The 24,628-nt window shown below is 35.5% G+C and overlaps 2 protein-coding genes across 5 annotated transcripts in view; one reads left to right on the forward strand and one right to left on the reverse strand.

Annotated features, from left to right (window-relative positions):
* The window catches only part of WASL (WASP like actin nucleation promoting factor), a 90,578-nt gene extending 75,778 nt beyond the window's left edge, over nt 1–14,800 (reverse strand). The window contains exon 1 of the mRNA XM_077122112.1: nt 14,315–14,800. Coding sequence (XP_076978227.1) covers nt 14,315–14,428 — 114 coding nt within the window. The 5' untranslated portion in view covers nt 14,429–14,800. The remainder of the gene's footprint in view (nt 1–14,314) is intronic.
* LOC143650462 (hyaluronidase-4-like) overlaps nt 13,262–24,628 on the forward strand; it is a 137,933-nt gene continuing 126,566 nt past the window's right edge. For 3 of the 4 annotated variants that reach the window (XM_077121385.1, XM_077121551.1, XM_077121637.1), the window contains exon 1: nt 13,262–15,154. The gene's annotated coding sequence lies outside the window, so the exon portion shown is untranslated. Of the gene's footprint in view, nt 15,203–24,628 lie in introns of all 4 variants that reach the window. The other variant, XM_077121466.1, reaches the window with a different exon arrangement.

The following is a 24,628-nucleotide window of genomic DNA, read 5'->3' on the forward strand; positions in this document are numbered from 1 at the left end:
AAATGAGTTATTTCTGGGTAGTGGAGCTTATAGATGATTTTCACTTATCATTATTACTTTGTGAGCTGTCTAAATCTCTGCTGTCCAGTAAAAATATAATGCAAGCCACAAACGCAATTTCAAAATTTCTAGTGTCCATATTAAATTACGTAAAAAGAAACAGGTGAATTTAATGTTAATAAATTTTACTTAACCTAATATATAAAAATAGTATTTCAACAGGTAATCAATATTTTAAAATTATTAGTACGATTTTTCACTTTTTTTCATACTAAGTCTCAGAAATTTAGTGTGTTTTTTACACTTACTGTGCATCACAATTCAAATAGTTCTACTGCTCAGTTAGTGGCTACCAGCTACTGTACTGAACAGTATAGGTAGAAATCTTTAATAATAAGCATTATATTAAATTTGTAATAAGAATAAAAAGTTATTTTAAAAATAATAAGCCACTAGGCTGCTATCTGAACTCTTTTTTCAATCTCACAGCTGCGTATTATATAATTGTTTCAGTTACTTCAAACTGTTTCCTAGAACTATGTAGAAGTTTCTTGTTTTTCAAAATTAACAGGTTGGTCTGAGCTAATGGAAGAAAGAGAAACAACATACCAGAATCAATTAAAATTGCAGCACAAACAGAGTCTTCCAGCATGGATGTGGGTGTATGCATAAAGCCAACTCCCTGATTTCCAGGTTTTCTAATAAGAATTTCTGACAGTTAAATTCAATATAGATTTACTGATTAAGTACATATTATGAACATTTCTTTTGGCCCCCTTAATACATGCAGAGAGTATTTAATTGAATAAAGAGTTAAAACAGCTTCTGTCTCAAATTTTTCTGGGTCTTTCAGACTGTCTAAAATTAGGTAATTTAATTCTTTCAGTATATTACATTCAGTTAAGTGACTCAAACATTTTATGAAATATATAAATCTCTCCACCCTTTTCAATCGAACATTTATTAAATACCATCTTTGCCAAAAAAAAAAACAACAACCAAAAAACTCTGTTAGACAACAAAGAACAGTAAGACGTTTTCTTGCTCACAATCTAGCAGGGGCTTCTTAATATACAATCAATATCTCTTTCCATATATTCTCTCTCAGATAAACTTGGATGTTTCTTCTCTCTCAAAGTTTATCCCCTCAGGATAAACCTAATCCTCATATTCAGTTATCCCTTTCTCAGTTTCCTCAAGTTTCTGCGGTTTAAGACACTGCTATTCTCATTCTTCTTGGCTTAGCACCCAGGAATAGAAAAAAATACGGTGTTTAAATTGTCTTTTTAAGCCACTAAATTTTGGGATGGTTCGTTATATGGCATTAAATAACTGGAATACCACCCATAAGACTTTTTCCTATAAATAACTTGAAGAAATTGAAAAAAAAATCATACAAGAAAAATTAATATTTGTGATGAGATACACAAGAGGGAGGAGAGAAACCAGTAATACTAAAGTTAAATTCATATTTATTGATGTATCTGTGAAACTTAACACTATGACTAAGAAAAAAGGCTCTTGAATGTAGAGAAATAATGTTTAAAGATTTAATAAAATTCCAGAATTAAATTTTTACACTAATAATATTAAAGATATGGAAGAGAAGTTAAGTATGCTAGAGATCTTGTTAGGAGGGGGAGATTACAGACATCATTTTTCAGTATAGACAGAAAACTGTAAGTTTAATTATTGTTGTAAATATTTTGAGAGGATAACTACTAGAAGACATGAAACTGTAGAGATCCTAAACCACTAAAAGAAAAAAAAACCAAGGAAATAAACCTTGACTAATCTTAAAGAGAAAGGAAAAAGAATTAATATGCTTAACAGACACAAAATACAGTAAGACCAAACTGTCATTTGCAAAAAATGTGCATATGCAAATATAAGGTTAAAAGCCCTAAGAGAGGTAAAACCAGGAAAAAAGAATCCTGAAATGGGCCCATGAATACAGGAAAATAGTATTTAGCAACGGTGACATTTTAAATTAGTTATAAAAGTATCTATTAGCTATTCAATGAATGGTACTGGAATAACTTGCAATTCATGTGAAAACAACAAATAATAAAGTTATATCTCCCCTCTTCTCACGTTAGAAAAACAAATTCCAAATCTGTTACAAAACATAACTGATGTTAAGCAAAAAAGTTAGAAACAGCAAAAATAAAATCAAAACCAGCTACCTGTTTTGAGCAAGCAATCTTCAAACATAAATATGGATCAATAACCAAGAAATTATCAGACATTTGAGGAAAACCAGCAACAAAAAATAGGACTACACAAATATACAGTACAAGCAGTGATTCTGACAGAAAAAAAAATCAAGGATAACTTTAAAAAAAAATCAATTGGTATATTTGGAAATACTTAAGATATTAAGGCAAAAGGGGAAGGGGTGCAGTACCTTGCTACTAAAATAGAGCAATTACAGAAAAGACACCACAGAAAATAAAAAAAATAAGCAACTCCCCACCCCCTCAAAAATTAGAGACTGGTTAACAGAGTCAAGGTAAAAGTCACAATATCTGTCATTCAATCAAAAATTACCAAGTATAGAAATAAGCAAGAATCAATCAAGAAACACTGACACAGAAATAACACAGATAGAATCAGTAGACAAGGACATTAAAGCAGTTTTAACTCCTATATTTCACATGTTCAAGAATCTAAAGATCGAACATGTTCAATAAACATATAGAATATATTTTTTAAATATCTAAAAATTTCTAGAGATGAAAACTGCATCAGAGATGAAAAATATAGTCGATGAGATTAATGGCAGATTAGACAGTGTTGACTAAAGATCATCAAAATATGTGGGATGCCGCTAAAGCAATACTTAGGAGGAAATGTACACAACATATTAAAAAAATGTTCAAATGTTACCTCAGTAGTTTCCACCTTAAGAAAAGCTAGAAAAAATAAAGCAAACTAAATTCAAAGTAAGCAGAAGCAAAGAATAAAGAGCAGGGCAAAAATCAATAAAATGGAAAATGGAAAAACAACAGAGAAATCTCTGAATTACAAAGCTTATTCTTTTAGAAGACCAAAAACTTGATCAACCTCTAGCCAGGCTGATCAGGAAAAAAAAAAAGAACATGACTGGGATTTACTTAAAAATAATATAGGGAAAGGGAAAGTGGGTAGGGATACTGAGCATGAGTTGATACCTTCTAAAGATGAGTGATGGGTACATGTTGGTTCATTATGATATTCTACTTTGTAGGTTTAAGTTCCCATAAACTGCGTTTAAAAAAAATTCGGTAATTTTAACGTACTTCATAAACTGCCAATATATGTTTCACTATATGATCCCTTAGACATACACTACATGTACACATGCATATAAAAAAGGTGGGAAATAATCACACCAAACTAATGAGAAGAATTTTCTATGGAACACAATTGTATTGTCAGATGAGGACTACTTTAACTTTTTACTCAGTATGGTGCAGTGGTGTATGTATGTGATTTAAATGAATATAATTGGGTATTACTTGTTCTTTGGCATGGGCAGGCTCTGGGAATTGAACCTGGGTCTCTGGCACGGCAGGCAAGAACTCTGCCACTGAGCCACCACTGCCCGCCCTGGGTTATTAGTTTTGTACTTAAATTTTTATCAAAAAAGATTATTAATACATATGTTAAGAAATTATAAAACAGTAGAAGTAAAAAAGACAAAATAATTTTTAAAAATGTGTTTTCTAATACTGACCTCAAGATGTTAATTCTTCCTAAATCAATCAGCAAATCCAATGATATTTCAAACCAAAGTAAATACTTTTGGCAGGTGTATGGGAGAGATGAAGGACAAGATTTTAACAAAAATATATAAACATAACTAGAAAATATTGAGAAAGAATAATGCGGGACTCGCCATAATCAAAATGTATTATTATTTATTATAAAGCCACAATAATTAAAATTCTATGTACCAGAAAAGAAACAGACAAATGAAAGATACAGAACAGAATATAAATCCAAGTACATCTGGTAATTTAGTATATAGTAAAAGTTAAAGCTGTATTTCTCTTGTTCTTGTTTTCCAAACTCAATTCCAGATAGAAAGAACATATATGTTTAAATTAAAACCAGCAAGGCACTAGGAAAATAGGAGCCAGGAAAGTATTAAATAAAAACTTGATACAATACGAATATAATTACACTTAACTACACAAAAATTTAAAAACTGTGTAATGACTAAAAACCATAAAAATTCAAAAGATAATTTAAAAACTGCTCCCCTAAAATTGAAACACATATTCCTAAGAGTTCTTCCAAGTCAATAATAAAAGCATAAACAATGATTTTTTAAAAATTGTCTAAAGACACGAATAGGCAATTCACAGAAGAAAAGACATGCCGACAGACATGTGAAAAGATGTTCAATCTCACTGAACACAACAAATCAACGAGATTTTTTCACCTACGAGACCATCAAAATCAAAAGATTTAATTCCTAGTAATGATATGAATAAACAGTTTGATAATATCTGTTTTGGAGGACAATTCAGAGCATCTATTAACATTTTTCATGCTCCTGCCCTCTGATTTCATTCTTTAGAATTTATTATATAGAATTGCAAAGGACGTATAAAAATATGTATTTGGGGCGGTGTAAAGGTGGCTCATTGGCAGAATTCTAGCCTGCCATGCCAGAGACCCGGGTTGGATTCCCAGTGCCTGCCCATGCAAGAAAAACAAACAAAAGAAAACCAATTAACAAAAATATGTCTTGGAAAGTCCAATATAGCACTGTTTCTGAAGACAAAAATTTGCAAAGTCAAAATACCCATCAATAGAGTTAATAAAGTAAAAAAAAAAAACTGACAAAATACAGAATGTAGTAATAAAAAGGATGCAGTAGATACAAATATATGGAAATATATGAAAAATATTCAAATAAAAGTGAAAAAATTAAGGTATAGAACAATATGTATGAAACCATTTTTCTGGCAAATCGAAGTGCACTTATCTTTCCCCCTTCAACTCTTCACTAAAAGCCATTCTTCTCAAATGTTGGCCAAGCCAAACTGGGCTAGGTTGACCCACTCTGTTATCTTCACCTGTGCTGACACCCTCACAGGTGCCTAATCCAAAGCCTCAACAATCAACATTCTACAAAGAATTACAAAAGCTCTAGTCATACAATTTTGACTATCCAGCCATTTCGAGGTTCTGTTGTCATCGGAAATTCACACAGCCAACTAAATACTGCCAGTTTTTTCTTCACGTTTCTAGCATCTAGCCTTGGAATGGCAACTAGATTTCATCTACCATGAACTTGGATTCATTAGTTGTGGATGCCTGTAGGGATATGCTGAACTTTCAGATATCACATCTGGACAGTAGGAAAAGAGGCTGTCGAGTGCCTGGTAGTGTCTGCCATGAGCACAAAGGCCGAAGATTTATTATCCCTTATAATCCTTTTTATTTTGTTCCAGATGCTGTTACAATTCAGTGCCTTAGCTAGGCCAGGTTCCTCCACTTGGCTGAGAAAATGTTTAGTAAACTTCATAAAGCATTACTTAGTTCTTCTTACAATGAATAATAGTTTCTACTTTTCTCCAACTCTAGATTCTTTCTCATCTTGACTCTTGTTGAATCAAAAATCTTTGTAACTCCTTACTACCTAGAGAGTAAAGACCAACCTTTAACTCTAAAATTCAAGGTCCTCCAAAATTTGTCCCCAATTTACCCTTCAAGTTTAACTTCCATTATCTCCCCAAGCAAATACCATTCTCAATTCTAGCAATGCCAATTTATTCAACATCCCCAAACACTATGCAAATGTTCCCCTACAAACTTTTACTCACGCATTTTCTTATGCTTGAATGAGATGCTTTCTTGCTCCTGACATAAATTTTAAAGGCCACTTAAGGCCCTCCTGTCCACAGTCTAACAAGCACATACCAAATCCCAATGATACTATCTCTCCTCTCTATTATTCAAGCCTGTATTATATGCTGGCTTGTATTGTAGTATCTTCTTATGCATGCTTCTTGCATTCCCCAGGTACTGGGTAAACAAGAGGGGTAAGGACTAGATCTTCCTTATTCCTTCCTTGTATCCAAGATGTTGGTATGATGTAATGCACTCAGTAAACCCTCAATACTTGACTATGATGATAGTTCACTAATAAAAATTGAGGAAATAATTTGGATTTCTGACTAGCTTTATGCATTGCATACAAATCTATCAGTTCTTCTAATATGATGATTTCTTAGGTACTTTTTCCGTAAGAAATCTTACATTTAATGTTTTTTATTTTGGATCCACAGGTATTGTAAATAAGTAACTTCATCTCTAACTAGTTTCAATTTCTTCAAATCTAAGAGAGAAATTTAACTTTAAAATGAAATTTGAAACAACATTTCATTGTCCCCAACTTACTTTGTGTTTGGCTCATAATTTTGACCTCCTCATGTCATTTTTAACAGTATTTTACTACGGTGTCTTTCTTATAGCTCTCCTTTTTCTTTTTTTTCAATCTGTTGGGCATTTAATGAGTACTCTTTTTACAAAAAACAGAGTTCTATAGTAAACTTTCATGTCAAGTTAAAAATAAGTATTTAAAAAGCCACCATGAATGGCCGGGCAAAGGGAGAACGGGGAGTTATTGCTTAATGGGTATAGCGTTTCCATTCTGGGCGATAAAAAAGTTTGGTAAAAGATTGTGGTGATGGCAGCACAGCATTGTAAATGTAACTAATGTCCATGAACTGCACACTTATAAATGGTTAAAATAGCAAATTTTATGTTTTATATGTTACCACAATAAAAAAAAGTCACTACAGCAGAGGGATTAAGAGGCCAAAGATACTAAGAAACAATTAAACCAAATGATCAGTTAGTCTTAGTAACTGATAATGCAGTTACTACAAAACTTTCATTGGATATTAATTTTTAAAGAAAGTGTTTCTAAATTTGCCTCTTCAACATTACTCTACAATTCAATTATTTGGTCTTAAATGTAAAACTCCTCTACATTGCATTAATGTTTTCTAATTAATTTATTGATATTCCAATGGTGTAACACTCTACTATTTCTGAGAATACAGATACAGACGTTAATATCTTGTTCTACTACATTTTTGAAAACACTTAAAAATACCAAACATGTAATTAAGAAATAATACTTAATATTTAAAAGTACCAGAGTGTTCAGTCATACACCGATAGAAATTGTATTTATGGATAATATATATTCTATTATTGTGAACAGGAATGCAAACCTGTTTTGCTTCCAAAATATTTACAGTAAAAAAATGAACTTTATTAATAACTGTGGCTTCTTATCTTTGGAATAAAATATCCTAGACAGAATATTTTATAACGATGCTCAACGTTTATCTGCTGTTTTAAAATTTGTTTTTCCTATTCAAACTAGAAAAAGTTACCATTGCATAGACCCATTAAAATCATTTATGACAAATCTACACAATATAGACAGATGTGAAACAAATGAGACTAAGACAAACCTGTATAAAAATTTGGAAAATTTCCCTCTTCCTGGTTTTCATACAGACTGGGAATACTGATGATGTACATGCAGGAGTTGCTTAGGAGCACTACACGTAGAACCCAGCTCTTCTGTACTTCAGTCAACACTTAAGCACTCTCCTATTCCACACAAAGTGGGGAATCTTGGATGCCCTAGTTCAACATATTTTCTAGACAAGAGACTTCTTTTAATCTCTGGATTCAACAATAAGACATTATTCACAGATACTATTTTCACTCTGAGTAAAAAATAAATTTTTAAAAATTGTGTACTTTTAATAAAATCCCTAACACTGTCCACAACAGGAAGAGCTAAATGGCCAAAGAGTGACTTCCAGAACTCAGGAGGCAGTTCAGAGGGCCAGTCAAGTCTTCCCTTCACTGTGTTTTCTAGTAATACAACCTCGCTAATAACAGCAAGAACAGAGATTGCATAAGCAGGAAAAATAGTAAAATATAAAACTTGGTCCTTCACATCTTAAAGGGAAGTAGAAATGCCTAATTTGGAATTCAACTGAATTTCAGAAATTTCTGTCAGAAGTTCTGGTTCTTGGCATACTGTTCACTAACATAACAGTCTGGAATTATTTTGATCACATAGATGGACCCCTATAGTAACCTCAACTTTTATTTTATTTATTTATTTTTTAATTTTTTTATTAATTAAAAAAAATTAACAAACAAAACATTAAGATATCATTCCATTCTACATATACAATCAGTAACCTCAACTCTGAATCGGTCTCTAAAATGACCAAGTCGGTTCATGAAAATTATTGAGTCTAACACTTAAGCTAAAAAATGCACAATAAATTTACCCTGTAAAATAAGCAATAAAACTCAACACGTAACTATAATATCACTAATACAATTTCCTATAAATAAGGTTATAAATTTCTAAGTTGAATTGGTTAATAAAAGAGAGACTCTTAAAAATAATTCCATCTTAATTAAAAGGTACTCTGTATCTAATAAGCCAAAAATGCCCTTTTTTGGTATGCTCATTAATTTTCAATTAATTAAGAGTTGATTATTCTACTAATTCTGTTCATCCTGGTCTTTTTTAAATGAAATGTTAAAAATGGGGATCTAAAATGGAGTGATTTGGGATTATCCATTTTCCACTCAGCTATATACTGTCTCCAGCATACAAAACACAGGGTTAACAAGAGGGCTGTCCTTTTCCCTGCTATAGAATTCCTTACAAGTAGCATAATTAGAATAAAACATAAAGCCAGAAAGACTATGGAGTTATACTGTACAACTCCCTGATTTTCAGATTAGGAAACTGAGGTTCAGGAAGGCAGAGATTCCTATTCATGTTCACAATTAATTGATGCCAGAGTCTGGACTAAAACCCAAGAACTTCTAACTCTACACCAGTAGTCCTCTCTTTTTCAGTCAGCAATCAGGGAAGGCAAGGCTGCGCAAAGACTTGTCCAAGTTGCTCTGTAACTCAACTCACACACTCTATAATTAACTGCACTTTAAATAAAATTGTTAGAATTAATTTACCTAAATCAAAACAAATACAGTTTAGAATTCAAAATTTTACTCGAAAACCTTTCCTCTAATAATAGGAAATCTAAAAACTTAATAATATTAATAGCATTCTTTTCATATGCTTCTCCAAATTCCCAGAACAATTTATAAGGGTCAGACACTCTATGTACCTTATATATATTACTGCATTATTCTTTGAATCCTCACTAAGCCCACTTTACAAATCTAAGACTAAGATCGATTAAGAAGCTTGCCTTTAGTCTTCGTTTGTTTGTTTTTTTGGCATGGGCAGACACCAGGGATCGAACCCAGTTCTCCAGCATGGCAGGCGAGAACCCTGCCTGCTGAGCCACCATGGCCCGCCCTTGCCTTTAGCTTTAAGCTAAGAATAACCAGACAAAGGATGTATACCCAGACCCACTGTACTCTTGTAAATCTTCTCCTGTGCTTAGTTGACCCTATATGACACTTTTCTGCACTTAACCTTTTTCATCTATCCTAGACTATAGGCTCCTTAAAGACAGGTTGCCTTCTCATATTTGTGTATTTCAAATCCGGTGAATTTTAACCTTTTTTCCCTCCACACTACTCAATGTGAAATACATTTTCACAACTTTTTATAATACAATAGTGATCCCACTATGGATCTCACTCCAAAATCATTTTAAGAATCACCGCCCAAAGGATCTGATTTAGAACAGGAACAAAATTGTTATTGCTACCACTTCTGTCTGTATTAGTTCAGCAGCAGCATTAAGCCAGTTTGTTCTAATAAATGAAAACTATGGTTCAGAGACCATCTATATAAAAAAAGAAGGTTTGACAAACTGATCAAGCAATGAGTAGTTCTAAATGAGTGCTTAAGGAACAAACAAGTTAACAGTTATAATTATTCAAGCAAAAGTACTCAGTGATTTGTATGTTAGATTTTATAAAAATTACAGAAAACTACTTAGGTGTAAGGTTAAAGAAGATTAAATTCCAGTTATATATAGGGTGAGAAAATAAACAAAACTAAAGAATACACGCAAGTTGAAACAAGTGCTGAGGAATTAAAGGCAGTAAAGATTAAAGATGGTTAATATAAACGAGCTCCTTATATATCACTAAATCTTGAAACAAACCAGGTTGAGTATGACAGGAAAAGCTAATGGTCAACAACATTAATCTGTTTGGATTAACCTCAATCCACTTGGATCAGAAATAGCTGTAGATGGGCTAGTTTAAAATTTTCCCACTCCGTAATTCCTCACTTACTCAGGGCTATATACATTAAATCCCATTTGTCAAGTTACACCTTGTAGAAAGTAAGTTAAATCACACTTTATGAGAGACACAACAGAACTCACTACAAAACAAGACCAGGTAATCTTGTTTCTAACCTTCCTTAATTGTTCTTCGCTTTTATAAGAAAATATGGCAGGTAATGAACTGCATCAGAACTATTTATGCAAATGCATATTACATATATTTATATATTACATGTATCTTTAAATGAACTCCCATCTTCCACAAAATCTATTTTTAAAAACTGTGGCAAAACAATAGATTTACTGATGATTCATCTCTTTCATGAAGTCTTATTCATGCACCTATCCAGAGTCCCAATAACATCTAGGCATATTTTCAACTTTCCGCTGGTGGTTGGTTATAAGAGCTGCTTTACCTCAATTCCTCAATCCAAATGAGATTTAGTCCTTCTAACTGTCCTTAAATTCCTATCAGTAATGCTTTACTTCAAACCCATCATTTCTCATGGGGACTACTGCAAGCACCTATCTGATCTCTTTTGTCTCCAATTTCACAATCTTCAATCTACCTTCTATACTGCCTCCACCTTTCCCTCCAACTTTCTAAAAGACCAGTCTTATAATGTGGTCCCCCACTAATCAGTGCAGTACTTCTTCAATTGCACTGCCCTCTTACAGATATGAGATATGCATTGATAATTTAAGGGGTCAGAGAAATGCTGCACTAAAATAAACTGTTTTAACTTAATTCAACACACAAAATACTGACCAAGATTCCACTCTGTTGCCAGGATTACCCTTTCAAGAAAGAGTGGCTTGGGCAGGTCACCGTGGCTCAGCAGGCAGAATGCTCGCCTGCCATGCCAGAGGACCTGGGTTCAATTCCTGATGCCTGCTCATGTAAAAAAAAAAAAAAAAATTAAAAAAAGAAACAGTGGCCTTCCACAGCAGTTCTCAAATTTTAATATACAACAGAATCATCTGCTGAGCTTGATAAAAAACTAATTCCCAAGTTCCATTTCAGATCCAGTGAATTTGACTATTATTTAGGAATGAGGCCCAGTCTTATGTATTTCTACTAACTTTTACAATAATTCCAATGCACACCTAAATTTGAAAACTCAAGCAGAACTCCCCCCCCACATTCCATAACAAGTTATTAATAGGTTCCCTAATCTTCTAAACTATCATATACCTCTCTTGTCAACCCAGGGAGTGCCTACTAATTGTAAAGATTCAGGTATCACTCACTCCAAAGCACGCTTCCTCATCTTCTCTTCCACCACCCTCTCCTTTGATCCCCTAAACCAAAACTACCTCAACCTTTATAAAAACAATAGTTTCCATTTATTTAACATTAGTCCTTCTTCCACACAGTCAGACACCCTATGAAATAGCATCCTTACTTTACAAATGTGAAAATCTAATCCAGGACAGGAAGGTTAAGAAACTTCCCCAAAGTGACCCAATGAGTTTTAATCCAGGTCTGCTGTCTACATAGCCAAACCATTTTTCATTGTAACAAGCTGCCTCTGACACATCATTATAAAGAACTGACTTACTCACTAGTTTACACGTGTATCTCTTTTTAGATACAGTAAGCTCCCTGAGGACAGGCGTCAACTCTGATTTTGACCTCAATATCTGGTTACACAATACTTGAATACATTTTTGTTGAATGAATGAAAGAAGGAATGAAGATCCTCAAAAGCTGGAACTATAACTACTTCTGTTTCTTTTCTTAAATAACTATCTAGAGCTCTACTTCTTGCCTAACAAATTTGGCCTAACCTGTAAATCTTAAAGCTGTATATAATGAGATGATATAGGTTAATATTGTTTTAAACTAATAAATACTGCATAAACCACAGAGAAAAAATAGATTATTCCAAAAAATTAAAATATCCTTTTTACTCTCTATTAACTGGGAACTTCAAATATTAACGATAAGCTTTGCAACAATTTCATCCCACAAAAGCAGGAAACTGTAAGTGTGGTTTTAAATGAGAAAAATTCAAAAAGTAAAGTGTCTTTGTTAATAATAGATGACAAATAAATTGAGCATTCCGCAATCTTAATTCAGCAGCTTATTCCACAGTCCACTTAAACTAACCAGTGAGCAATGACATCTGCACAGCATACTTCCACATATGTCATTTTTTGAAACCAGTAAACACTACTGGAAAGCACAGAGCAAGTAGTCAGTATACTTGTGTATAAATGTATTGGCCTTCCTGCTTAAAGTTGATGTGTCTGTATATAAACATAGTACAAATACTTCCTTTTTGATATACATTACAAAGTAATAATAAACCAGCAAAATTGAAATGATTTTTTTCATTTGCAGGGTATGTAAAGATTCAAAGTCCTAGAGATTTTATTAGGGCTCCTATGAACCTTACACTTTAACCACATTAATTTTTTTTGCATGGGCAGGCACCGGGAACCACATTAATATTTGATGGAAAAAAAATGAAGTGATTATTCCCTTAACACCACTTTTAGAAAAAAATCAGTAACAACTAAGAACATACCTTCTAAAACCAACATGATGTAGTGGAAAATACAACAGATGAAGAATCAGGAGTCCTGGTTTTTTAGTTCTATTACATTTCTAAATTGCTGTGTGACTTACAGCTCACTGGATCAGTTTTCTCATTTGTTTAAAAAGTGTGGGGGACGGAAGGACTTGATTATCTTTACAGTTGTATCCCAAAAATCCGTGTTCATGTCTACCTCGTTTCATTCTTCTGATAGGTAAACTTAAAATATGTTCTTTAAGATTAACCTCTCAAACGTGAAAACATCTGAAATTGAATGTAATGATTCAATCTATAATTGCATGGCACAGGATACAAAGAGTTGTCCCCTGTGAAGTTAACCATTAATCCGTTAAGTTTCAGAAACTGTCTGATACTAACTTCTTAAACAAACAGGTGTAATCTGGTTTGACATATTTAACATTACTAAGGAAGGTTATAAAATTGTATATCCTTGTTGAAAGTGCCTTCGGTATCTGCAGAGTATCTGCATACTCTGCAGATACTCACAAGCAAGGAAGGGAAACGCCATTCAGCGTTTCAACAAACTTAATCACAGTTCAACCTTGCCACCACTGTTCAGATGCAGCCTACTCCAAGGCCTACACCACGGAGCACAACCTCCCCACCCCAAGAACTGCCAGCAGCCAAAGTAATGAATGCTTCCGTCAACAACACACATTCCCTTCCCCACAGTAGAACTGCTTGCTCCGAACCCATCTGGGGTCGAAATCATCCGCACACCCGGAACCTAAGAATCATTCTCAGGCCCCAAAGGCCAGCCACTACTGAGACTGCTGTTACCCCGCGCAAGGCTGAGGAAGAAAATTACTCTCTTCCACCAAGACAAAAAAAAAATCAGCAGGGAAGAAGGGAGAAAGTAGCCTGCATGAGATTACTGGGGAAATAAATCCTGTTTCTCTGCAATTGGGAGCAGCAGCATTTCCTGCCTTCGTTCTGAACCGAAGAAAGCCCAGGAACCTAGAATTCGTTCCCTTCTGAGAGCCTACAGGGAGATTAAAAAACCATCTTCTGGTCTGCTTCATTCATATATGGGCTTAATTTCCCGACCTGTCTGTCCACTCTTCAGACCACTGCCATTGTGAAGTAGGACACCCTCAGATCAAGGAGGAGGTGGAGGGAAGGCCAGAGAAGGAGCTGGTAATCAGGGGTCATGAGGCTCGCGCAACAAAATCCCCTTGTGGCCTGAAAATAAAGTTTGAACCAGCAGCAAGGGTGCGGATAGGGGCCCGTCCCGGTAGGACTCCAGGGCAGGCCTGCGGAGGTGATACAGCCCTGTGACCCGACAGCTTAGAGAAGCCGCGTCCGGCCACCCCGGCGTCCAAAGCCCACGCCAGGGAGCGAGACCGGGGCCGGCGGGAGGCCCGGCCAGCAGCTGGATCCTCCCCGCGCCTCTCCCGCCTCCTTCCCCACTCCCATTTTCCCCTTCTTGGCCCTCAAGTCCGGGCCCAGGAGATAAAGTCGGGGGTGGCGACGCAGGTCTCAGCCACTGACCACACATTTCTTGCCGAGGAAGGTGAAGAGGGACTCGTTCTCCTGCGGGGTGAGCAACAGGGACCCCACGTTGGTGACCCTTCGCGGCGGCGGCGGCTGCTGGCCAGAGCTCATGGTTTCGCCGGCGGGGCTGGTCCAAGGCCGTCTCCTCCAGCAAGTGGGCGACCGCTCGTTCCCCTTCTCGGTGACAGAGACGGGAGGAGGGGAATCAGAGGCGCAGCATCTCGCAGCTCCTCCGGCGCCGGGAGAAGGAGGCCAAGGGAAGGAGGAGCTGTCGGCGAGCAGCCTCCAAGCCGCGCTGAGAAAGGGAAGCTCCTAGATCCTGTCCGCCCAAGCTCAGGCCGGAGGCTCCTTGTATTCTCAGTCCTGCTCCTGCGCTAAACTCTCAACTCCTCCTCCAACCCTCCCTCGGCGGCAGCGGCGGCGGCAGTAGCAGCCGCACAATCCAACATGGCAGCGGGGATGGGCGAGACCACAGCGCGCAGAAGGCGGGGGTGCACCGGAAACGCACGGTTGAGTGGAACCCCCCCTTAGCCGCAGCGGATTTCGCCGCGCCGGCCAAAGGTCCCGCCTTCTTCCGGTCGAGAGGCTGCGCGTTCTGGCCAAGGGCTGTGTTCTTGGCGTCGGTTCCGGCTGCCCGCCGCTTCAGTCCTTTGCTTGATGAGGCCTAGCGTCTGCTACCTAAAGAAAAAATGAAAGCTAGTGTCCGCGGCCGAGTCGCCCGGCCTCCTTCACGCTGGCGAACACCTTTACGTGGACGTCCGTGAGGACCCAGGTTCCATTTCCCTTAAGGCTCTTCTGAAGCTCGGAAACAGGAAGCTCACACTGCTTGTCAAAAAGGTCTGGAATCTGGACACGGAACATTGGGGAGAAGAGACACCCTCCTTGGTACTCCTCGTTGGTTTGGGTTACAGCTTCAGGTGCTTGGGGTTTTTAAAACTTTGTCCAAACTTCGACGGTGCGAATGAAGGAACAAACAGGTCTCTCCCACTATAGTGAAAGAGATCCAGAGATGGCTGTTAAAACAACAGACGCACTCAGGAAAGATTTCCATGGCCGGCCTGTCGTGTCCTGTGGGTTAAATGTATACATACCACTTAAATATAAAGTTTTTCTTAGGGCCCTGAATACATTTTTTTCCCTATCACATAAATTGGAGAACTTTTTTTTAACCCCTCAATATTTTTCTCAAACACCTTTTGATTCAAAATGAATATATTAAGAAAGTAAACAACTGAATCCATTTTGGGATGTGACACAGGAAAATACGATACCTGGTTTAATCCTTAGAAGTAAATCTCTAATTGTTTTTTTAGGGTGTATGCCTCATAATATTGAAGGTTACCTAAGATAACCCCGTTTGGTCAGTGAATTAAATGCTCAACAACTAGTTTGTAAAAAGAAATTTTGAGGACGATAAAGAATACCAACTGTATTCATTTGACTTCTTCACATTAAACAAATAAGCGTTATTGCAGAAACTTTACCATCATGCTCACTGACTAAATTTTTTTTTACAAAAATTCGTATATCAGACCAATCAAACATCCATCCTGTGACAATTAAAATTTGGTAAAAGTTTTTGCTTCTAAAATCTAATACATTCCAATACAAATCTCTGTTACACTACACATGTTGATGAGCAATTTTCTATGCACTTTGAAAATTAAAACTGCCTTTAATGAAATTGGGTAGACAAGAAAACGTCTGCAAAGGAAAATGAAAGCATACAGTTTTCGAGTCCTCACCTAAAATATGGATATTTCAAAGTTAAACTTGTTTGATAATGTTCTGGGGAAAAATAAATTTTACAAAAAGCAAGAGGACTACTTATAAAGTAATTAGCTTTAGAGAAGCAGTAGTAGAATGTGAACCTGGAGTTGCTTCTTAATTAAAGATTTAAAAATAAACCTAGAAGGGAAACCAGTTTGTCTCCTTTCCTTTAAGTTCAAAGCACAGTGACAGACAGTAGAAAGCATTACAAATACTTGAGAAATAATAGAAATTAGAGTACTACTGTTTTCAAACCTGTGAACTAGAATAGTAACAAAAGTACTTGCATCAGTTCTAAATTATTTAGATTCCTTGCCACTTAGAACCTTTAAACAAGTTACTTCTTATCTTTCCTCAATTTCCAGTTTATAAAGATGCAATATAGTAGAGATAATTACACCTACTTCAAAACCATAAAATTTACCAAGATGGCGTCTATAAAGTACCTGATACATAGTGGTTACTCAAATATTAGTTGCTCCTTATTGACAGTCCTTGCCCATGCTATTGTCTGCTCTGTTTTTCTTTCTCTTAGATAAGAGATGAGAGTTGAGTTGTCTGTGTTCAACGTTAGCCAGATTTTTGAAAACTGTTCTTCAAATTTAGAGTTCTACCTACTTCACCAAAAATCTGGTGGTTAATTTGGGGCATAAATTCTTTATTAGCATAGTTTTTTATTTGACTATGTACTATGCAAATATATATATGAAATCCTAGTATAACAAAAAATTTTTAACTCCAAATTTAGAGACAGAATCACATTAATTTCTAACTGATAAAAACTGAATGATAGAAATGTTTTTGCTAGAAATACCAGCTTTTAGGACTTGTAGAGGACCAAATTATTTTGAAGGCAGGAGAGATGTTGGAGATGGTTGTGAAAAATAGAAGCTACAGGAGAATAGGTGAATGGACAGTAGGTATGAGATGAAGAAACTATCCCATGCTGAGAACTATTGGATTCCAATAATTTCACAACCTCTTGTTAGCCTAAACTATTATTTTAATCGTTTTTTTCTTTCAGGAAATTTTAAATGTCTTCTAAGTACAATTTTAAGACTATTTATGCTAGTTCTGTTTTCTTTAGTGATGAGAATTAAAAATAATTACCACTATAGACTTTTCTCAAGCCCAAAACTGTGGTGATCCGAAGCTGTATGTATTCAGAAAAACGTCTTCTTAAATTTAATCCATTCCTGTCGTTGTGAACCCATTGTGAGTAGAACCTTTTGATGAGGTTTTTTCAGTTAAGTGTGGCCTACCTCAATCAGAATGAGTCTTAATCCTATTGCTAGAGTCCTTTATAAGGGGGATGAAACTTGGACAGAGAGAAAGCCACAGGAGTAAGAAGCTGAAATCAAGGACACTCAAAAGAGAATAGAGAGGCTGCCATGTGCATTGCCATATGACAAACTAAAGAGCAAGAATTGCCAACAACCGGCTCAGAACACCACAGTCTTCAGGGAAAAAAGCATCACCTTGATGATGTCTTGATTTGGACTTTCTTTTATCTTCAAAACCGTAAGCTAATAAATTCGCATTGTTTTACCCGCCCCATTTCATGGTATTTGCTTGAGCAGCCCAGGAAACGAAAATACAATTCGCTCCTTTAATTTTTCCTCAAAGTTTTAAATACAGTACTTTACCCATAAAATTGCAATTTCAATTCTTATTTTCAACCCTCTTCTTGTAAGTTTGCCTTTCTCTGCACTTATTCCCACTACTTGATCCTGTTCTTAAAATGTGAAAAATGTAAGCATGAACATTGCATTGGAAATATGACTTCCTTACTCTCTAGGGCATGTGAGCCAGCCATATGTTTTTCTCCCTTTTACCATGCATAAAGAATTCTGTTTTTTCCCTCATTCATCCTGAGACCAAGCAGTACTGGCTGTATTTGTTTCAGAAGTTTTAACAAGTCCTTCCTTTCCTTCATTCTTGATAGCATGTCCTCTGTTTGGCAGAGCACAAGACATCTTTCTCTGTTTTCTTTGTGAAGTTATTTTCTTATCTCAGATCCTTTTTATCCAGTTTGAAAGATTGGATTTGATTCAGGAAATAAGAATGATTTTATTTCCCTTTAACTGAATAATCTTTAAGTTTGTAAGCTAAGAAGTTTGTAAAGAGACTGCAGGGATTTTTTCTTTATATACATATAAAATATATGTGCACTATTAAAATGTCGGTGAATAGAAGAATAAGGCAATTCTTAAGTTTTAATTTCTTCCATTTGACATTTCCTCGACTAACTAGAATCTATTCCAGTACTTTTATTTTCTTCTTTCTGTCTTGCTATGATCTTTTAAGGTAAAGCCTTCATTTTAACAGAAAACATTAGAGTAGCTTATGTCTGGAAATGAGGGCATATTTTAGACTCATTTCCTGCTGTTATCATACCTTACAATTTTCTCTTGTCCTGGGCCCTTGTTATCCTTTTTTTCTCTAAAAATGTCATTGTTTATGTACTGTTACAAGTTCTCTGAAACTCTGTTCTCCTTGCTAATGTTATTAATTTAAAATATAGTGACAGCCTTCAGTGTGGAGAAATGTAGAGGTGGCTTCACACAGGGATCTGTGGCATTCAGCAGCCATTGTAGCCATAATTGCTGGTACTGATGTGCTGCTTAGCTATGGTGGAACTAGATTATAGAGACAGTAGAGCAGCAAACCTGTTCACTGTAGTGTTGATGAATGTTACTTCTCCCGTGCAAACTTCAGGTGTCATAGGTTTAAAATGCTCATGTAAAATATCTACCCATTTTTATGTAAATGTTGCATACAGCAGTGTTTAAGAGGATTTGTCCTAATATATGTTCTTCCAAGTTAAATGTTGAATACTTTCTTTTTCTCAACTAAAATCTTGGGAAATAAGCTATCCAACTATCCATTATGTTCTCCCTCTCCCTTTTAAACTCATTTTGAGTACAATCCCCTTTGGATCTTACATTTTTAGGAATAGGTAACTTGCAACCTATTCTGATATATTATTTATGCCAGTAGAAAATTGAATTCTTAATCCTGCTAGGGAATTACCAGTGTTTTAGTTTGCTAAAGCTGCCAAAATACAATATACCAGAAAGGGATGGCTTTTAACAATGAGGATTTATTAGTTAACAAGCTTACAGTTCTGAGTTCATGAAAATGTCCAAATCAAGGCATTGAGAGGTGCGGCTTTCTCCCTAAAGACCAGCTACTGGTGATCCTGGGTTCCTCTATCGGGTAGCAATGTCTGCTGGTCTCTCCCTTCTCTTCTGAGCTTCGTTGCTTTCAGCTTCTTTCTTCAGTGGCTAGCCTCTCTGTTTCTCTGGTTTTCTCTCTCATTATGTCTTTCCCTCTGAATTTCATCCTCTTATAAAGGATTCCATTAGGAGGATTAAGACCCACCTGGAGCGTATCTCAACTGAAATAACCTGATGTAAAGGTCCCACCCACAAGGAATAGATTAGCTTTAAGAACATGTTTCTGGGGTCCATAAAGCTTCGAACCATCACAACCACTGCTAGCTACCATCACTATATGGCCTAGTCTCCATATGCCTAAAACATTATCTTTATTAAAAAAAAACAATTTGAAGCTGAGTATCCTGTGGTTCCCAGGATGCTGCTTACTGGTATTCTAGCTGTCACTCTTTAATGAGTAGTTATTGCCTCTCTGTTTATACCAGATGAGAGAAGAAAAAAAGTGGTTTCTTTACTATTATATGCTCAAGGTCAATTTACATTATAGATGAGTAGGCAGTTTATATACTTGAGGTGATTTTAAGATGCCACATTTCTCCATTGACTTGCTGAAAGTATTATAGTGAAGGTATGGCCTCCTTTATCATAAAAAATTTTAAATCAAATTTTTCTTTTTATTAAAATGATACCTATACCTGATTTAAGAAATCAAATAGTATCACAAAGCTGGTAACACGAACAACAACATTAACAACAAAAACCAGAAGCTCCAGACTTGCTTCTTCTGTACTCTCATCTGCTCTCCCCAGAGACGTCTACTTTGAACTGTTTGAACATAGATATTTCTAAATAATATGCTAAGCTGCTATTTATTGACTTATCAATTTAAAGCATTATCTATTAATTTCTTAATTTAAATGGTGAGGATTTGTCTTTCTTAAACTACCACTCCCCTGTTTCTCTTTCCCCAACAGTTACAATACAATTTGTGTTTAAATTATTATCACACAGAATACTGTGTATTATTCCTAATGAGTCAAGTAATGCACAATGCTTCTGTTGACATTCTTGTACTAGTGTATTTTTGTTGATTTTTACCCTCAATATTTTTATCAATTTTTTTTTGCATGGGTAAGCACTGGGAATAGAACCCAGGTCTCCGGCATGGCAAGCGAGAATTCTGCCACTGAGCCACCATCATACTGCCCTCCATTCCTTCTATAAAACCCTTCTCCATACTATTTTCCACATGTATGTGGAAATCTATTAGATGCACTCACAGAGCCTTCATCATCCTGTATTAATCTGGGCTATTGCCCTTTTGGCTGCATAACTACTGTCTGGAATTTTCTTTTGCTTCTATCCTGGGATTACTGTGTACCTCTTTTCTGTGTTGGATCCTTTGTTTCTTGAATCCTATATTACCTGTCATGGTTTATTCCCTTGTTTTGTGGTGTTTAATAATTGATAATCGTTAGATCAGCATGATTCTAATTCCCCATGGCTGGAATTAATACTATTAACCTTTTTTTCTTTTTTTTTCAGATGAAGAAAATCATTGAGTCAAATGAGTCAAATGATTTAGTCAGAATCAATGTTCATGTTAGGATAAGGAAAAATTATTCCTGGTTTGGGAGTCATTCAATTCAATAACTTAATTTAGAATCAGTGCCTTAGAGCCAAGGGGACCTGAGCCATTATGTAGTTCCACCTCCTCATTGATCTATGCCTAAAAATGGAAAATAAAAGGTGTGACGAATCATGAGTAATATTTGGGCTATTATGCAGCAACCAGCTATTGATTAAAAATGTTTAAAAATTTTGTTGAAAGGCGGCATAATATAACATAAAGACTGCAGATATTGCAGTCCACTCTGCAATGGTCCAATTACTCAAGTTCACTGAACCTTGATTTCTGTAAAATGGAGATAATACGTATCTCCGGGGGTTATGTAGAGAGTAAAATTGAAATAATGTATGTAACAACAGCCACTACAAAGCCTATAACTTAATAGTTGCTCAGTAAATGATAGCTATTACCACTAAATGGAACTAAAGCTCAAGGATCTCCTACATAAAAGATTTTCAAGAATGTTAGATCAAATTACTCAGCCATATTTATATGTATTACATTATAATGTTCTGATACACATAGGGAGAATGTGTCCTCTGTCACTATTTCCTGTTTTAATGCAGGTCAAAACAAAATCCCAATCTTCCTCAGGCTCTCCAAGCATTATTGTATTTTTTATATCATAAAGGACAATAAGCAACCACTGCTACCTCAGTCTGAGCTTCCTGGGGGAGTTCTTTTGCTCTCAGATCCATTCCACGTTAACAGTTTTGTAATCATTAGATAAATAGGTTGAAACAAGGCACTCAATTATGTCTATTGCCATAACCATCCAAAGAGGCCCACTAAGTCTCATTCTTACTGAAAAGCTGTGGAGGGAATAACAACATGCCTTTCGTTTTGAAGGAAATATTTTTAACTGCTTTTGAACACAAGACCCCCCCTCCCCCCAAAATTTCCCTGAGGTATTTGATGATATTTAACTTCTCTGGCATTCATTTATTTGACCATTGCACTTAGGATTCTTGCAGTTCCTACTCTTTGGGTCTATTCCACATTATGTTATTTTATACAGTGAACTAACATGCTATCAGTAGAAAAGGAAGATGATCTAAGAAAGCTGGCCTATCCTTGAGAAATGTGAGCCCTACAATATCCTTCAATAAATTCCCTTTTGACTTTGTTAGCCATGGTCAATTTCTGTTCTTTGCAACTGGGAACCCTAGGTAATTCTGAAATTTGTAGCATGAAATTGGTTGTCAGCCACAGATATTCAGAGAAGTTGAGTTATTTGGGATTCATTCTCTGGCTGTAATGAGGCAGAGGTAGTGAAACTCATTCATATTCTAAGACAAGAAACTGGTAGAGAAACAGAATTATATTATTGCTTCTGGTTAGTAAGATCTAGTACCTACTGAGTGCAAGATATTAGGGCAGGGATTGGCAAACTATAACCAGGACTCAATTGACCTGTTGCCTATTTTTATAAAGTTTAATTGGAACACAGCTATACTCCTTTCTGTATCATCATTGCTTCTGTGCCACCATAGTAGAGATGAGTAGTTGTGATAGAAACTGTATGCCCTAAAACCTCAAATACTTACTATGTGACCCTTTATAGAAAAATTTGCTGGCCCTTGCTCTAGGGAACAGCATAATTTTCTGCCATCAAATTATAAGGGTTGGAGGAATTCAAAGACTGTAGGATGGTATTAGATAAATTAACCAGTCAGAATGACCAACTCTAAGTTCCATTCCTACCTCAGCACAGCAGGACACTAGGAGACATTCTGTGACAATTCTAAAATAATCTATCTTTGGTTGTTGTAGGATTTAGATAGAGGGAGCCTATTTCATACTGGATTGCTAAGCAAATGATTTATTTATAGTATTTTATAATGAGGTAGGAAATGGTCATAAGGATCATTTATTACAAAGAAATTCACTAGTTATTGTCTTGTAAATTTTGAATCATTGTATTCTTTTTTAAGTTACCTTGTAAATTGAGTCAGATGTTACACCTTTTTTTTTTACACAAAATAAATATTCCAAATGTGTTGATCTTTCCTGTGACAGCGAATAGCTGTCAGAAGATATTTTTTAAGAAGGAAGAGAAGAGACACACATTTAATATGTCCCTTCAAGGTAAAGCTGATTTTTAACCATGAGTGAGAAAGTCACTGCTTATGAAAAGAAACATGTTATCCGAAGAATATTTTGAAATGACCATTTGGAAATGAATTCATCATTATGTGATTTTGAAGTCTAAAATGGCAGTATGATACCTGTAAAAATTTATATTTATAAACTTAAAAACTTTGAAACAGAATCTTCTGGTCTTTTAAGAAATTTACCAAATAAAGAGTTTCAATGAGTTTTATATTTGGGAAAAAATGTGGAAATGAAACACTTCTTAGTTTAAGAAATTTCCTATCAAAATTTTGACTAATTCATTGTTTTCCAACTCCGTATTATGGTCAGGTAAGCACAACTAATGCTTCTATTTGTATCTATATATTTTTTGTTAAGTGTCTTTCAACTTTACCTATTAAAATAAGTCACAGTATAAATGTCAAATTAGCCTATAACTAGACCTTTGGATAAATTTTCAAATTATGGAGTGTATTTAATTGCATAATGTGCATTAAAAGGTGTTTTCTTAATATTTTAGGAATAGCAAAACAATTTTTACCATTAATTCATTGCCCTTTGAAGAAACCATCTCTGAGTTCATTGATTTTATTTCTTTCCTGTTTTCTATTTCTTTGATTTTTGCTCATTAAGTATGATCTTAGATGCTGTTTATCAAATTGAGGAAGTTTTCTTTTATCTCCACTTTGCTGAGAGTTTTTCCTCATGAATGGATGAAAAAATTGTCAAATGTTCTTTCTGTACCCATTAAATATGATCAAATGGTTTCTACTTTTTAGTCTGATAATATGGTAAATTATACTCACTGATGATTTTGAATGTTGAAATAGCCTTGCATTTATGGGATAAGCCCTACTTGATCATGATTTTGCATCTATGGAATATTGGTCTAAAAGAATAGATTCCTTCTGCCGGTTAAAGTACTTCTCTTATGCTGTTTTCCTAGATTTCCAAGTAATTCCCATTTCTCCGTGCCCTCACTCTAAACATTCCGTTATTTCATGTTTAGTTCTCTTACAGTGATCTTATAATTCTGAATCATTATGTCCTCAAATACTAGGTTCTGCCTTTTGAACCAGAATTTTTCCATTGTACCTGAAGCTGCATATACCACCAGTTTCTATTCATTCCCAGTATTGAATTGATTTCTAGACAGTTTCCAGACATTCATAGTCTTCTATGACTATGAATGACTATGAATTCATAGTCTTCTCTATCCTACCGTGGCTAGCACTCTCCCCACACATGGGATTCAGTGATCCTTTGACAGCTCTTTGAATTCTGCAAGTGACAATGAAGGTAACTCAAGTACCCATTAGGTTTGGCATCCCTATGCTCTTTGCCCTTCCCAAGATGGTTTCTGTCTCTTTAAGCTTGCCCCAACAATTAATTACTCACCTTCTTTGCAATATTTTTAATCTTTCTTTCTCCATTGGCTCTTTCCAATCAAAATATAAATATGCCCAAGTATTTCTGACATTTCTGTTTAGCTGAATGTCAGCTTTATTCTTTAACTACTAACTTGGATTTCTTCTCATCACAACCAGACTTCTAAAAGGAATAGCCTATACTCATTGTCTCCATTTTTTACTTTTCCTGCCACTCATCAAACAATATAAACTAGTTTCCATCCCCACC

Source organism: Tamandua tetradactyla, chromosome 1 (assembly GCF_023851605.1).
Source record: "Tamandua tetradactyla isolate mTamTet1 chromosome 1, mTamTet1.pri, whole genome shotgun sequence".
Classification (NCBI taxonomy): Eukaryota; Metazoa; Chordata; class Mammalia; order Pilosa; family Myrmecophagidae; genus Tamandua; species Tamandua tetradactyla.